Below are 17,838 nucleotides of genomic sequence, written 5' to 3' on the forward strand. Positions count from 1 at the left end.
ATGATTCTGAAGGACTAGTTATTGTTTTAATCATTTTATCAATTGTAAAATCTACTTTACTCCACATTTTAGCATCCCTGAAGTTGGAATATGTCTTATAATTGATGGGTAAGAAAGCATCGTGTCATAAATTGGCAGCACTTTTTCTTTCTTAGTCGTACATAATAATGATGCATCTTATAATTAGTAGGTATCTTAAGTTTTATGAAATATGGTATTAACTTAAGCACCTCTGAACCTATTTTTACACAGGTCTAACCATTTAAAATAAGTGTTTTTCCTCAATTAAGTAAACAATTAATAAATGAAAATTCATGCTACTTTTTAATAGTAATGTCTTTAATGCAAGGATATGATGTGTTTATAATTACAGGACACTTGTCTCCTACGGAAACAGATGGTGACATGCTTGGTTACGATTTGTATAGCAGTGCCCTGGCAGATATTCTCAGTGAACCTACCATGCAGCCGCCCATTTGTGTGGGGCTGTATGCACAGTGGGGAAGTGGGAAATCCTTCTTGCTCAAGAAACTAGAAGGTATGTTTGTAAAAAGTCTGCATATATAACAAAGTTTTCTCTTGTGTATTTTTGTTTTTTTAAGTAAAGAAGAATGGAGTTTTTTTTTTTTAAACATCTTTATTGGAGTATAATTGCTTTACAATGGTGTGTTAGTTTCTGCTTTATAACAAAGTGAATCAGTTATACATATGTTATACATATACATATCAGTTATAAATATACATATCTCTTCCCTCTTGCGTCTCCCTCCCTCCCACCGTCCCTATCCCACCCGTCTAGGTGGTCACAAAGCACCGAGCTGATCTCCCTGTGCTATGCGGCTGCTTCCTGCTAGCTATCTGTTTTACGTTTGGTAGTGTATATACGTCCATGCCACTCTCTCACTTTGTCACAGCTTACCCTTACCCCTCCCCATATCCTCAAGTCCATTCTCTAGTAGGTCTGTGTCTTGCCCCTAGGTTCTTCATGACCTTTTTTTTTTTCTTTCTTAGATTCCATATATATGTGTTAGCATATGGTATTTGTTTTTCTCTTTCTGACTTAACTTCACTCTGTATGACAGAGTCTAGGTCCATCCACCTCACTAAAAATAACTCAATTTCATTTCTATGGCTGAGTAATATTCCATTGTATATATGTGCTACATCTTCTTTATCCATTCATCTGTTGATGGACACTTAGGTTGCTTCCATGTCCTGGCTATTGTAAATAGAGCTGCAATGAACATTTTGGTACATGACTCTTTTTGAATTATGGTTTTCTCAGGGTATATGCCCAGTAGTGGGATTGCTGGGTCGTATGGTAGAATAGAGTTTTATGTATGGGTATGTGGTTGATCCCTACACCGTTATTTGAGTTCTCTTTCTAAAACAGAGATCCAGCTGTGTTATAGCATACTTAAAACCCCTTCGTAGCACATTCCCTGTGAGTGCTGTTTATAACTGTCCTACCCAGGTCCTTCACAGACTGTCAGTTTGCGTGAGCACCCCTGCCGGGACTGCCCCCCCGTGTGTGCTCAGGGCTGTAGGCGTAGGGGCTCTCTGCGCCCACGCGGGCCCACTAGACCCTTCCTGAGTGGCCTCCTCTACTAGGAGCTTCCTGGACAGGTCCCCCACCTCCCCGCTAAGCCCCACTCCTTTAGTTTGGCAAAATCTCACTCGTTCTTCAAGGACAGGTGTCAGTATTGCCTATAAAATTCTTGCTAAGTTTAGTAGTAAGAATGCCTTGTTCAGGGCTCATCTGGACTGAGCACACACCTTTAAGAGCAGTGATCCTCAAATGTAATTGGAGGGAGAAGGGGTGAGGAGGAGCGGGGAGGAATGGTGGTGCTATAGCTAGGTATAATAGTTTGAAGACACATAACAGAAAAATAGTTTTTAGTTTTATATCTGGAAACAGTACCTTGTTGATTGTGTGATACAAACCACAAGAATAAATATCAAAATCTTAACAGATGGGAATATATGAAAGAGGATTTTGTGCATTTTCAGTAGGAAGCAAGAGAGTGGGTAGGACAAGGGTCAAGGGTACAGGTACCCCTAGGGAATGAGATTCTTATCAGAAGAGAACGTTGGTTAAAATGGTTAAGTACCAGCATTCTATCTAGGGACTTGGTAAGTGCTCAGTAAATGTTTATATTGAAAATGTGAAATTTTCAAAATGTTTGAAGTTGTATTTCTTAAATAAAACAAATAATGTTTTCATATTAAATTCTCTTTCAGATGAAATGAAAACCTTTGCAGGACAACAGATTGAACCTCTTTTTCAGTTTTCATGGCTTATAGTATTTCTGACCCTGCTCCTTTGTGGAGGCCTTGGTTTATTGTTTGCTTTTACGATTGACCCAAATCTTGGAATAGCCGTGTCATTGAGCTTCTTGGCTCTCTTATATATATTTTTTAGTAAGTCTTTGCCTTTTGTCTTTTTCAAAAATGTAGAGAATGTCAAAACTCATTGTTTTACTTAAAATTGTATCTATATCTTTCTCCTAAAGTCTGTAAGAGATTTTCATAATTAGGTGAGAAAATTGATTTTTTGCTATTTTGTAAGTTGGCCTAGAGGAACATTGTTCCCAGCCTGGCTGGTACAGCTTTAAAAACTAGTGCACTACTTGTTAATATTGAAGCAGAACTTTTATTTATTATACTTTCCCTTTTATATGTTAATTAATTATTTATATTTAAGTCCTTTTTTAAAAATAAGTTTTTATAGCTGTCATGACGTGCTCTTGATCATTTTGACCATGCCTGTAATTTTTATTTTATCTAAAAGCAAAGTAATAAATATATATAATCCCTGTTCTCGCGAGTGTCTTCAGTTGCAAGAAAGGAAATAGATTTACCTTTGGAGGAACTACTGGTAACTTCAGCATTTGCAAGTAGTGATAAAACCAGTCTTTACGTTTGAATCTGAGCTAAGGGTTATGTTTCTGTTTAAGGCATTATCTTTCTGATTGTGTTTCTTATGTCATATTTTAGTCAGCTTACTTTCCATTTTTCACATACCTGATGTATGTTGGGGGAGGTTAATTAATTGAGTAATTCTTTGAGGAGTAGTTAGGAAATGGAATGGGACCATGAAAACTATGTAAGTCTGCCTGTTACTACTTGATACTTGACTGTTTGGAGAAAAGAGGCTGCTTGACTAATGATTGTTCTGGATAATTTTGTTTTAAACCGTGAATTTCAGTTGTCGTTTACTTTGGTGGACGAAGGGAAGGAGAGAATTGGAATTGGGCCTGGGTCCTCAGTACTAGATTGGCAAGACATATTGGGTATTTGGAGCTCCTCCTCAAATTGATGTTTGTGAATCCGCCTGAATTGCCAGAGCAAACCACTAAAGCTTTACCTGTGAGGTGAGTTGGTCCCTTTGACAGAAGTAACTTTTAATAAGATGAAGCAAGTAAAAGTTTATAATGCATCATTTCTCAATGTATATTCCAAAAAAACATTGGTCCCTTAAACTTTTTAATGTGAGAAGTAAAGCAAACAAATACTCCCTGGTCAAATCTGTGTGGGAAACACTTCATATTATAGCTCCCTCTTGTACATTAAAGGATCAGAGACACCTTTTCATAAAGAAATCAAGTTAACTTTGATTTACCAAATTTTATTTGAGCATAAACCCATGTTCCCCCCTTATGACACCTGTTGTCATCCTTTGGACAAATTTGAAAAGAGTGCTGGTCTATTTGAAAAGAGTGAAAGGAGTCTTGGCATCTGTTTACATCAGGGTGTAACTTTGGCAATTCAGCTTGCGCTCTGAGCTGCTCTTTCCTCACCTGTGGAAATATATTTACCCACTCCTCTAAAATTATTTTTAATATCAAATAGGAAATGTATGAGAAAACAGTTCAGAAAAGATGAGAAACATGTAAGTCAAAGAGTAAAGGAAGGCTAGAGGGCTCCAGAGGCAAGTAAAATGAAAAAAAAAAAAGTTTAGAGAACTGAAAGCAAAAGGAATTCAATAGAAATTAGTAAAATAATTAAATATGCACTAAAAGATTAAGAATTTAAAAATTATTATAAGATAAAATATGTTTAAGTTAAGCTGAAAGTAAATAGGCCAAACCAGATAAGACATCAAAACTATAAGAGAGGAAGATGAAAGCTTACAAATAATTGACATATAGGAGTATTAAGAAAAGGATTTAAAATGAGAAGTTAAAATGAAAAGCGTAAAAAGAAAATATGCGGAGTGTAATAAAAGAATTGGAGAAGATATTTTTATATAAAATAGAAGCACTTTAAATTAATGAGATGGTATTTTTTTTAAAAATTAGAACAATTAAAATAGCATGCAGATACATATTACAGTGTGATCCTAGATTGTATTTTGAAAGCAATGCCTATCTACAGGATTGAGATGAGAGTTTAGTTTAGGGGTAGAAGGGAAGAAAGGAACTAATGCAGAAATAATATCCATTCAGAGACTCAAAATACGAATAATTCAGTTACTTTGGGGAACAACTGTGAAATGAATATTTTATAGCTTCTTTCTAAATCCCTGGTAGATGTTTAAGCTATAAATAAAACATTCTAAAGCTTGAGTTTTTAAATGGCATTCAATTCTTAATTATTATAATATTTTCTCAAGGTTTTAATCTCTTCAGTTGATGCTTAGAAAACTTTTCTTTGTGCAGCTTTTTTTGGCTGATACGGGGTGTCACCTTTTTTTTTTTTTGCGGTACGCGGGCCCCTCACTGTTGTGGCCTCTCCTGTTGCGGAGCACAGGCTCTGGACGCGCAGGCTCAGCGGCCATGGCTCACAGGCCCAGCCGCTCCGCGGCATGTGGGATCTTCCCGGACCACGGCACGAACCCGTGTCCCCTGCATTGGCAGGTGGACTCTCAACCACTGCGCCACCAGGGAAGCCCTGGGGTGTCACCTTTTAATCATTTTAATCGTTGTATCATGAGATCTGTTGAGATGTCTGATTCCTTGGCTAAGCTGTCATAATCTTTTTCCCTTTCTGCCTTTAGTCAGAATTACTTCATATAAGTCTACTACATTTAACTTTTCTTATTGCCTTTTCCTGAGAAAAGTATATAAGATGTTAGAAATGGAAGATACCTAATTACAAGTTGTTTTCCCTCCTTAGAATTTTAAAAGCAACCTTTTGAAAGAGACATGAAGAAATACAGGCTAAATGATAGAGATAACATATGTTGAAATCGTTTCTTTAGATAGCTGAGTAACATTTTCTTTCCCCTTTCCCCAAGGTTTTTGTTTACAGATTACAATAGGTTGTCCAGTGTAGGTGGAGAAACATCAATGGCTGAAATGATTGCCACCCTCTCGGATGCTTGTGAAAGAGAGTTTGGCTTTTTGGCAACCAGGCTTTTCCGAGTATTCAAGACTGAAGATACGCAGGGTAGGACCTCCTTCTCTTCTTTGTGTGTATGTAGGGCTTGAGGATGGGATGGATGCAGTGCATGAAAACGTGAGTTGAACATCAGATTTGTTATATGCTGTCACCGTAATGATTGAGATTTTCTGGATGCTTGACATGTTAAAACCATTTGTTGTATTACAGGTAAAAATAAATGGAAAAAAACGTGTTGTCTCCCATCTTTTGTCATCTTCCTTTTTATCTTTGGCTGCATTATTGCTGGAATTACTCTTCTGGCTATATTCAGAGTTGACCCAAAGCATCTGACAGTGAATGCTGTCCTCATATCAGTTGCGTCGATAGTGGGATTGGCCTTTGTGCTGAATTGTCGTACGTGGTGGCAGGTGCTGGACTCTCTCCTGAATTCTCAAAGGAAACGCCTCCATAATGCTGCCTCCAAACTGCACAAATTGAAAAGTGAAGGATTCATGAAAGTAAGCACTCCCTGCTTCTTAGAAAATAATCCTGGGAGGTTCCTGGTGGTCCAGTGGTTAGGACTTCATGCTGTCACTGCCGAGGGCCGGAGTTCAATCCCTGTTCGGGGGGAACTAAGATCCCACAAGCCATGCAGAAAATAATCCTAATGTGAATATGCTCCCCATGACCATGGGGCTTTAGGGAGTGTTAAAGCGTTGCATTTGTTTTTAGTTTTACTCTAGATTTTTCCTATGAAAATACATATGTGAAGTGGGAAAAGTTACAAAAATAACGTATTTTTATAAAACAGACTTTTATAAGATACTCAAAAGGTTGCAGATTATTCCACAGCTGGTAATTACTACCTAATAATATAGGTTGCCCTAGAGCCTGGTAGAGTAAGCAGATTGAACCACCAAAACATATAAGATAGGAACATACTTTTAGAACAGAAAAGGGCTTTATACAGTTACCTGCAGCCCCTTACTTTGATCAAGGTCACGTGCCATTGGGGGTCAAATGTAGTGTGGTATTTAGATTATTTGGATTTGCATTCAAATATGTCTTCTGACATTCAGAGCATGTGATCTCAGCAAGTAAGTCACTCAGCCAAGTCTGTCCTTTTAAAATGGATATGACAGTGTCTACCTTATTGTAATAAATGCTCTAATTTAGGTGAAGCACTTGCTACAGTTTTAAGCGGAACCACAGCTGGCAGTGAGGACATTAGATTTCTTTTCTTCCTTTAGCTGACTTTCTGTCAGGCTTTTTAAGAAATGTGCTTAACCTTCTCAGATTTCAGTGCTTTGTATCCTTTCTTTTGCACAGGTTCTTAAGTGTGAAGTGGAATTGATGGCCAGGATGGCAAAAACCATTGACAGCTTCACTCAGAATCAGACAAGGCTGGTGGTTATCATCGACGGGCTGGATGCCTGTGAGCAGGACAGAGTACTCCAGATGCTGGACACCGTATGTCTGAACCACTTGAAACTTGTCATTGTCACATATGTGGCAGCTGAGAGGAGTCGCTTCATGAGTATCTCACGTGGAGTTTGAATAATACTTCTTTTGTAAAAACAACCATGTTTTATGCAGAAACATAGCAAGAGTAAAAGTTTCATCACAAGCAGATTGAAACAATTCTAGCTTAACGGCAGTGTGAGGAAAAAAGTGAATAGAGGGTCTCTAAAGTCCATAGTGTGACTCCAGCTTTTCTTTGCAGATAGTTATGGTTGGAATGGAGTTAAGGGTAGGGAAACCACAGAATTTGTAGAGTTCTATTAAAGTAGGGCACGTCAGTGGCTCTCTGTAAGGTACGTTATAAACAGCAGTGTGTAACTGTGGTCGGAGACCAATGTGGTTAGTACGTCATATGTATTCATGAATATTTCTCATGTGTGTTGATCTTACCTCTTATGTAGACCATAAGTGTCTCGAAATACGACAGTATTAATTGTTTTCTTTGGAGATTTTATCACTCTCAAATGTTGAAAAATTGTCAGATGGTGACAAACCAGATTGAGACTTTGGTAAAATTTGTTTTCATGTAGAATAATACTTGAATGAAAAGGAAATGGTATTTTAAAAATATAGTCACCAAAGGACAACACAGATTTTGAAGAGGTGTTTTATTACTTTGGATAATTTAAAGTTTTTATCTTATCATAACTATACATTTCTTCTACCGCAGGTCCGAGTTCTGTTTTCAAAAGGCCCATTCATTGCTATTTTTGCAAGTGATCCACATATTATTATAAAGGCAATTAACCAGAACCTCAACAGCGTGCTTCGTGACTCAAACATCAATGGACATGACTATATGCGCAACATAGTTCATCTGCCTGTTTTCCTCAATAGTCGTGGACTAAGCAGTGCAAGAAAATTTCTTGTAACTTCAACAGCTAATGGAGATATTCCATGCTCAGATAATACAGGTAGAGATCGAGTTCCTCAGGTACTTTGGGTTTGAAGTAGTTCTGTAGTTTTTTATGGTGCATCTCCTTTTACCTTGAAAAATACTGTTCATATTTCACTACTCTTTAAATATCACATACAACAGAGTTTTAATACAATGGTGCTTTCTTGATAAATTCTTTAAGGGTTGCAGGAAGATGCTGACAGGAGAGTTTCACAAAACAGCCTTGGAGAGATGACAAAACTTGGTAGTAAGACGGCCCTTAATAGACGGGTAAGTTACCTTATGTTTTGAGCCATTTGTTTATATTGCTATTATTTAAATAAAACCAAGGTGATGCCACGTAATATTTTATAAATACTGCGTTGAGCTCATCAGTAAATTTTATCATTGGATTTCCTTTCAGCTTCAGGTGGTTTTTCAAGGAATGTCTGAACCTAGAGCCATAATAACTGTAAATTATATAGGAGTGCCTGTCCTCTCCCAGCCTGCTCTCAGCCCAGGTGCCACTCCAGATTCCAGACCGATTGAATCAGAACCTCTGAGGGTGAGATTTTAAAGCTCCCCAGATGATTTCATCGAGGGTTAGAGAACCACTGGGTTCATTCCAGGTCAAGTTGTGTTTATTCCAGGGACCCATGTCACCATAGCTGTAAGGGAGAGAGAGGCGTGTAGTGTGAGAACAATTCCTTGCTTTGTTTTCCTGTTGGCCTTCCTCCTTCCCCGATGTTTGTGAGATGTGTACTCTTTTTTTCTCCCCATATAGTGATTTTTGTGCCCTTCCCAGTCCCTTGGTTTTCTCCTGGAACACTGTAGTTTCCCTGTCCTACCCTATCTTTAGGAGCCTTCTTTTGTAAAGAATAAGGGAGTATTACAAGGCAGGAAGATGTCCACTTGCAGGTAAGTTATGGTGATAGTGCTGCTTAAGGATGGCTAGGCTGGCCTAGCATTAGCGCCATTTATTTTCCCCCCTAGTTTGCTAACATTAAATTGGGACATTTTACATTTTAAAAAATGTGTCTTCAGTGATATTTTGACTTTATGCCTCTACCATGTACAAGTATGGATGTGAAAATAATATTATGAATGACAGTTGACAGCTCTAAATTAAGAGCAGGGTGTGATTTACAGTTTTGAATTTCTGTCCTGTGAGTCTGGACTCCTGGGTTCCCTATAATTGTATCCACATTCCCCTGTCTCATGACCTTAGATGAGAACGCACCTTTGTTGTGCCTGTTCCTCCTCTGATTAGATGGGATTCCCTACCCCATCCCACCCAGGAGAGAGCCTTTAATTCTTATGCAGATGTGAGGATAGTTAGAGCAGCTGTGTCATACGTTTAAAAATAACCTAAAAATCAAAATGCTGAATCCTTAAATCTAGATGAGGGGTTATTTGCTTTATTATTTCAGGGTTCCTATAAATACTGAGCTCCCATAAGAGTTTGAGTTGAATTTTCTTTACACAATTCTGCTTATTTATGATCTTCAAGGCATCGAGCTTTCTCTGTGCAACTATAAGTCAAAATACATCTGAAGCTAAACCATAGCATTTGATGCAGTTGCTGCTAATATTACTTTATAACTGTTCTGTAAATATTCTGCCTCAGGAAGTAATAATAATACCTGTTATTACTATATAGTCTTTCTCTTTGACTAAAATTTTGGATTGTTTTTGTTGTTGACATAAACATATATTAACTTCTCAAAAAGCCTTAAGTTCTCAGGCTCGAAGTATGGGTTCACTTGTTTCAGGATACTTACCGAAGAAGACAGATGCAGCGCACGATTACTCGGCAGATGTCCTTTGATCTCACAAAACTGCTGGTTACAGAGGACTGGTTCAGTGACATAAGTCCTCAGACCATGAGAAGATTACTTAATATTGTTTCTGTGACAGGTGAATTTTGTTTTCTTACTGTTGTATGGTAGATAATAAGGCTTAACATTAATAAAGCAATCCAATTTCAGAAACAAAAGGATGTACTGGGTTTATATGATTACACTGCTGAATACCAGTTTTATTCGCATTAAGTGTGTCTAATAAAACCAATATTAGCTTTGACAATGAAAATCAACTACCAGTTGTCTACTGTTATTTTAAAACTCGATGACTTAAAAATTTTAAAATTTCTTCTCAGCTTTAATTTTTCTCTTCGTATAAACATAATTCTATGCTAATTTGTATAACTGAGTATAATTAATTTATAATTTAAAATGTTGAAATTCAGATTTTACATGCTGCTCTTTCTGTTTTCAAAGATATATATTTTTTCTTTTTTTATTGTGTTAAATGAAATACACAAATATTTATCAACTTAACCATTTTTAAGGGTACAGTTCCCATAGTTGGGCAGCCGTCACTACCATCCATCTACGTCACTCTTCATCTTGTAAACCTGGAACTCTCTTCTCATCCTCCTGCTCCTCTCCCCCCGGCCCCTGGCAGCCACCACTATACTTTGTCTCTATCATTTTGGCTACTCTGAATACCTCATATAGTTGGAATCATACAATATTTGTCTTTCTGTGACTAGCTTATTTCATTTAGCACAATTTTATCAAGGTTCACCCATGTTGTAGCATATTTCAGAATTTTCTTCCTTTTTAAGGCTAATATTCTACTGTATGTGTATACCAAGTTTTGCTTATCCATTCATCTGTCAATGGACATGTGGGTTGCTTCCATATTTTTAGCTGTTGTGAATAATGCTGCTGTAACATGGGTGTTCATATATATTTTGGAGACAGTGCTTTCAGTTCTTTTTTGGTATATACCCAGAAGTGGAATTGCTGGGTCACATGGTGTTTCTATTTTAAACTTTTGGTGGAACCTCCATACTTTTTTCCATAGTAAAAAAAGAAGTTTTTCCCACCAACAGTAAACAAGCAATTTTTCTACATCCTCACCAACCTTGTTGTTTTCTGGTGTTTTGATAATAGCTATCCCAGTGGGTGTGAGGTGGTATCCCATTGTAGTTTTGACTTGTATTTCCCTAATGATTAGTGATGTTGAGCATCTTTTTATGTGCTTATTGGCCATTAATGTGTCTTCTTTGGAGAAATGTCTGTTCAAGTCCTTTGCCAGTTTTTGAGTCGGACTTTTTTTGCTGTTGTTGTTGAGTTTTAGGAGTTCCCTGTATATTCTGGATATTAATCCCTTTTCAGATATATGATTTTCAAATATTTTCTCCCATTCCGTGGGTTGCCTTTTTATTCTACAGATAGTGTCTTTTGATATACAGAATTTAAAATTTTTTATTAAGTTCAGTTTGTCTATTTTTTTCTTCTGTTACCTGTGCTTTTGGTGTCATGTCAAGAAATCATTGCCAAATCCAATATCATGAAGTTTTTATCCTGTGTTTTCTAATGCTTTAAGTCTTAAATTTAGGTCCTTGATCCATTTTGAGTTAATTTTTGTATATGGTGTTAGGTAAGTTCAACTTCATTATTTTGCATATGGGTATCCAGTTTTCCAAGCATCATTTATTGAAAAGACTGTCCTTTCCCCATTGAATGGTCTTGGCACCCTTCTCAAAAATCATCTGACCATATATGTGAGGATTTATTTCTGGGTTCACTATTCTGTTCTGTTGGTCTATTATGTCTGCATTTTGCCAATATCACACTGTTTTGATTACTGTAACTTTGTAGTAAGTTTTGAAATCAGGAAGTGTGATTCCTCCAGTTTTGTTCTTCTTTTTCAGGGATGTTTTAGTTATTCAGGGTCCCTTGAGACTCCATGTAAATTTTAAGATGGGTTTTTCTGTTTCTACAGAAAATGTCATTGGGATTTTGACAGGGTTACATTGAATCTGTAGATTGCTTTGGCTAATATTGACATTTTAACAATATTAAGTCTTCCAATCCATGAACTTAGGATGTCTTAGTTCGCTTATATTTTAAAATGTTGAAATTCAGATTTTCTATACATCTATTTTATTTATTTATTTTTTTGCGGTACGTGGGCCTCTCACTGTTGCGGCCTTTTCCGTTGCAGAGCAGCTCTGGGCTCACAGGCTCAGCGGCTATGGCTCACGGGCCCAGCCGCTCCGCGGCATGTGGGATCTTCGCGGACCAGGGCTCAAACCCATGTCCACTGCATTGGCAGGCGGATTCTTAACCACTGCGCCACCAGGGAAGCCCCCGCTACTGCTTTATTTCTTAACTGTTGTATGCTAGAACACTTCAAATACTTAACGTTATTTTTATTCACTCACACTTTTAAAATAGTTTATCTGTTCTCTGTATCTGCTAGTTTCATGAATTCATGACTGCATTTGCTGTTGCCTTTGTTTGACTGCCCTAACTTTCTCCTCTTGCCTCAGCCCTTCCTCATCAGATTGACTCATACTCACCTTGCATAGCTTAGTTCTAGGGGTTACTTTCTTAAGGAAACCTTCCTGTAACTGCTGCTTCTGGATTTGGAGTGCATTTTTTATTTTCTCACAGCAATATGTGTGTATCTCCAGAAGAGTCTTATCTGTTAGGATTGTAAGTAATTGTTTTCTTATCTATCCATCTTTTCCAGTACACTCTTGAGTTCTTTTAGGGTGGGAAGTAAGCCTTCTGTGTCTGTCATCAGTAACTAACATACTGAATGAGTGAGGTTTAAAAACTCAATAGAGCAACTGTAGTTAGATTTGAAGCCTTCATTGCCTTCCCACAAATGTGTGGGGGATCAAGCCTAATCATGGGATGAAAATTAGTTCACATATTGTTTTAACCCATGTTTCCAATTCAGTTCTAAAAGTTTTTTTCACCAGTTTTTTCATCTTTTAAAGTTCAAGAAGTATGTTGTCAATGTTGCAAGCACATTTTAATGCCTTGCTTCTAGTTGTCTAGGGTTTTAAACTTTTAGTTCTGTGTTAACCTGTTTATACTCTACTGAGAGTGGATCTCCTCTCGTCACAATTTGTGATTAAGTCATTTCATGATTTTTGTTTGATTTATTTGTCTGGCCCACTGGAGTGTAAGCTTCATGAAGGCTGGGATCATATCTCTTTTGTTAAGCATTTTATCCCCAGCGTTAGTATCATATATCCATATATTGTGATACGTCAGTGAGTTTTTGTAGCTCTCAAATGCATGTGACCGTAGCTCGCTTGGATCGAAAGTAAAGACCTTGTCACGTTTTTAGCAGACCAGATCCCATTTTCTAGGGGAAAAGGAATCCGGTGATGATAATGTGGTTTGCCCATAAAAGCAGATCTGCTGAGGGAATGAGGGTTGAGGATATGGGAAGAATTGGATGGGGGAATTACAAATCTATATCTATTAGTAGTAAGGGAAGGGATGATTCATATTTGAACCAAAACAAATAGATATCTTAGTCTAGATAATGATGAAATAAAACTGACAATGTTTAAAACTAAAAAGCAATGATATCAGCAGTTCAGAATCCCAGCAAGATCAAGGAAAAATTGATGAAGCAATGAAACAAATCATCTGTTCTGAAAGTTCAGGGATTGCCAAGTGTCCTAATGTAGGCATGCCCAATGGTAGAACACTGAATTAGAGTCCTAAGAAAACCCTGGTGATAGGAGTTTTTAAATATATGTAAACAAATTTTAGAAACATATTGTTATTCACTTGATAGATTACTTACATAAGCCACCCTTAGTACATAAAAATGAAAGTGTATGGGATTGTACATTTACCCGTAATAAAACGGGTAAATGTACAATCCAGCATATTTGGATTTGTTCAAGGTCCATAGGAGGATGGGGCTTATCATGGGTGCATTGATGTTCTGCTGTATGATTGTGGGTAGGGTCAAGACCGTCTGACATGCCATCCTGAAAGATTTTTGCCTGCATAAATGTCATCAAAGCAGTGTGTAGCACCAACGGCAAATCACAAAAAAATTACTTTAGAATTAAACAGAGTTGTGTTTAAGCCATATCCATATAAGTACTAGGTTTCAGTTTGTAGTGTAAATTAAATGGCAAATTTTAAAAGATTTCAAGTTGAATTGTTTTTGAATATACAGAATATTTGGCTTAACGTTACATGCCTATTAATTTAAAACATTTTTTGTATTCCTTAAAGGGCGATTACTGAGAGCCAATCAGATAAGTTTCAACTGGGACAGGCTTGCTAGCTGGATCAACCTTACTGAGCAGTGGCCATACCGAACTTCATGGCTCATATTATATTTGGAAGAGACTGAAGGTATTCCAGATCAAATGACATTGAAAACCATCTATGAAAGGTACTTCATCTGACCTCTTTATATTCAAGTTTACCTTAGACTGAGTTGACTTTTCAGAAGAAAGTTAATGCATATAAAGCAAAATGAATACAAAATGTATAAAATGTAGAGTTCTGGGTTCAACTAATCATTCTCATTAATTCCATTATAATTTGAAGTTGTATTAGCACAGGTATATATCCCATTATGGAAAATTTACAGACTTATTTGTCTATATTCTTCCTATCTCAGTGTAACCTATATGATGAAAAATGTTTCATAGTCCTGTTAGCTCGTTGTTATTTATATATACAAAATGAAAACCTTAAAACATTATTATTTATTTCTATTTTATTTTTTATTCTAAGTGTCTTTATAGAAATATTAAGGAGGTTACATTTTCCAAATCATTAGTGCAGGTATATTCACAGCTTTATATCTGGAGGATTTGGGGAACTGTGAATACTGGCTGGAAAACATTCTTTGCATTAAACAATAAAGGATTTATAAAATATATGAACAATTTATGGTTCTTTTATAGAACAATAAGTTGTTCTATAAAACAATAAAAAGAACTATTTTTCTTTTATAGTCAGTCATTTGAAGTACTTTTTTTTTTTTTTCACGGTACGTGGACCCCTCACTGTTGTGTGGCCTTTCCCGTTGCGGAGCACAGGCTCCGGACGCGCAGGCTCAGCGGCCATGGCTCATGGGCCCAGCCGCTCCGCGGCATGTGGGATCTTCCCAGACCGGGGCACAAACCCGTGTCCCCTGCATCGGCAGGTGGACTCTCAACCACTGCGCCACCAGGGAAGCCCCTGAAGTACTTTTTAAATCTACTTCTGGTAAAGAAATTGATTAATTTTTTCTGGAAAGCCATACAGTTAATGCTCAGTGAAATGTCAAACATGTCAAGTTTTAAGAGTTTGACTTTCTTGTCAAATAAACAAATAAAATTATAATCCCTTTTGTTTACCAGAATACTTAATACCTTCAAAGTTTTCAGTTACAACTCTAAATAAAAATACCTCTTAGAAAAAGTATAATACAAGGGAACTATACAATTGTATAAAACTTGGTATAATTGAGACTACTCTTTTGAACATGTAAATGAAATATTAAATCTAACGAACCATTCAGTGTAGAGTTTATACATCAGAACTTTTAAGATACCAAGTAATTTTTCTTAGAGTATTGTCAGCATGTGGTTTTCATTATTTTCCAATCACCAGTTTTCATGTACATATTTTATCTAATATTGTCTAGGTGAATAACTGATTCTAGAATATAGAGGCTGGTTGTAGTATCAAGTCTACAGACTTGAGCTCTTGTAGGTTTTGCTGTTTAATTTGTGCTAAATTAAACAGATTGAATTCTGTGAGCTGTGTCAAGTAGGTGCTCTCGTAGATGGCAGCGAAACACAGCTACCATGGGTCTGTGGAGCAGTGTCACTGATTGCATCTGCTCTTTGATGTTTTAGAAATCATCTTTTTATTATAAGATACATGACTGTTTTTTCCCTTGGTTGTGCAGTAAAATATTATTTCATGAATAAACGTTTGCATCATAGCATAGGTGCTGTATAATAATGAATGTTTGCTAGATGAGCACAGTTTTTGGTTTGATACACATAGGACTCAAGTCAGTCTCTTCACCTTCCTTTAATTGAATATAATGCTTAGAAGTTTATTGTGTCTCAGGAGTCTGGGAACATTGCTCAATTTCTCACATGTTAAGGACAGTGTGCCTAGGGTTCCCAGCACTGGGCCCTCTGCATGTTCTGTGAAGAGAGTGAGTAATTGGTGAAAGAAGGTCTGTGTCCTCAGGAAATAGAAGCAGGAGAGATGTGAAAATAAACAAAAAGTTTTTAAAGCTCTCAAAAAAATTCATAATTGAGTTCACTCAAAAAAAAATCTAAGCGTCTGCTACTTGGGGGCCCTGGTCCTGATGCTGGAGGTACAAAGGCGACCAGGCAAATATATGTTTACTTTTTGATCCTATAATCTCATGTGTAGAAATTTAAACACACACCTCCACAGTTATAAAACTGGTTGTACAGGGTTGTTTATTGTGACCTTATCTGTAGTAGCATAATTTAAATGCACATTTATGGGAACATTGCTTGGATAAATTATGGCACAGCTTCCATAATAGAGTGCCTCGTAGCTGTAGAAAATGAGAAAAAGCTATGATTTGATATGGTGAAAATTTCAGGGTATATTAGTAAGTGAAAAATGCAAAAGAGTATATAACATGTTTCTGTTTGTATAAGGAAGAAGGGGGAATAAGTATGTCTGTATATACATATGTAAGTATATATTATTTTTCATGAAAATATAAAACAAACCCATGGGAAGGGTAAGCCAGAAACTAATAAAAATGTTTACCTAAAGAGGATGCTTACTTAGATGGGGAATGAGATGTCTCTGAATGTATATTTTTATGTAGTTTGCCTTTCGTATCATAATCGAGAAACAAAAAGGATGGGAAAAGCAAACCCTAATATTGAATACAAACAGAAAGAGATGATCCTAATGGTACATGAAATTGAAAATATAACCACACAGAAAAAAATTAATTCAAACACCTTTGAACTCAGTTCTCTGATTCTTTATTCTTAGTATAATATACTGAAGACAAAATTAACTGCAAAGAAATCTTGAGCTTAGTAGGTTTGTTGCTGATAATAGTATTGGTATTATACTCCTGAAATCCTTTTGAATGTATCATAGGACAGAGTAAAAAATGAATTAATAGATATTTTTGGAAGCCGGTGTTCTCCCTGTGGGAGAAGGGATATACAAATATTGAATCGAAGAAATTAGGAGGAGCACTATGGTAGTAGACTGGATTTGGAGATATTAAATATTAACTCATAATTTAAAATGAGGTTTCCTCTAGTTTTGCCCACCAAAAGGGAGCAAAAATACCCCCAAATTGTGAGCGCATCTGGTGCCTAGATCTTGGTTTCTGATTGGGACTCCTTGGAGAAATGGCTGATTCCAGGTCTAAGGCAGGGAAAGCTCAGGGGGAGCCTGCATTGTTGTGCCAGAAATCAAGGAAGGAGAATGTTCAAAGACAGTGAGGTCTGCACAGAAGGGCACAGGACTTAGCTTGAAGGAGCACCTTTCAAACTTGGGCCCATTTGAGAATCACAAAGAAAAATGATGGTAATGGATTATAACATATCAACAAAAGAAATCCAGTGAGTCCACAGTAATACTTAGAAGAGAGGAAAAAGGAATAATTCTTTGTTTTAAGAGACTGCCAGCAGATAAGTGTAGAAGGAATGAATGAAGTAGAAAAATTATCATTTTTTTAAATCCCCAGTGTGATAATTGATTCAAGCAAGGATCATCGGTGGTTGCAGAAACCACTGGAGGAAAGTTGTTGGGGAACACAGGAGGCGTACATGGTCTCAAAATATCACCCCCAGGTTACATATAATTACAGCGAAGACACGTGCTTGCAGTGGCGATATCTGGCTGTCATCGCATTTTTAATCAAACAGTCAAGCCTGGCATCATTAATGGGGTGCATAGCATCATAGGCCACTAGATAAAATGTGGTAGAAGGTACCACATCACCTTTCTGGTACCGTTGCCAGCCGTGTTGTACTATGATTCTAATTCTGAGGAAGCAGCCAGATGAATCTGGAATGTGGAACATTCTACAAGACAACTGGCTTGAATTCCATATTGGTGACTGGGGAGACTGAAGAGATAGGTCCCACAGCCAAAATGCAGTGTGTGAGCTGTGATAGGGATCTGTATCAGAAGAAAAGCAGGTCACTGAAGGGCATTTTGCGGGCAATTGGTAAGGAAGAATTTTTGAATTAATGTTAATTTCCTTAGGCATGGTAAGGGTGTTTGGGGGAGGTTCATGCTGAAGTATTGAAGTGTGAA

The 17,838-nt window shown here is 37.0% G+C and overlaps 1 protein-coding gene across 3 annotated transcripts in view; it reads left to right on the top strand.

Moving 5' to 3' along the window:
- KIDINS220 (kinase D interacting substrate 220) overlaps window positions 1–17,838 on the top strand; it is a 97,656-nt gene that overhangs the window by 34,404 nt on the left and 45,414 nt on the right. For all 3 annotated transcript variants that reach the window (XM_079941173.1, XM_079941171.1, XM_079941172.1), the window contains exons 13-22: window positions 374–538; window positions 2,242–2,421; window positions 3,209–3,374; window positions 5,240–5,391; window positions 5,554–5,843; window positions 6,655–6,795; window positions 7,517–7,760; window positions 7,926–8,014; window positions 9,496–9,640; window positions 13,792–13,954. In XM_079941173.1, coding sequence (XP_079797299.1) covers window positions 374–538; window positions 2,242–2,421; window positions 3,209–3,374; window positions 5,240–5,391; window positions 5,554–5,843; window positions 6,655–6,795; window positions 7,517–7,760; window positions 7,926–8,014; window positions 9,496–9,640; window positions 13,792–13,954 — 1,735 coding nt within the window. The remainder of the gene's footprint in view (window positions 1–373; window positions 539–2,241; window positions 2,422–3,208; window positions 3,375–5,239; window positions 5,392–5,553; window positions 5,844–6,654; window positions 6,796–7,516; window positions 7,761–7,925; window positions 8,015–9,495; window positions 9,641–13,791; window positions 13,955–17,838) is intronic.

Source organism: Stenella coeruleoalba (assembly GCF_951394435.1).
Source record: "Stenella coeruleoalba genome assembly, chromosome: 13".
NCBI classification, from domain to species: domain Eukaryota; kingdom Metazoa; phylum Chordata; class Mammalia; order Artiodactyla; family Delphinidae; genus Stenella; species Stenella coeruleoalba.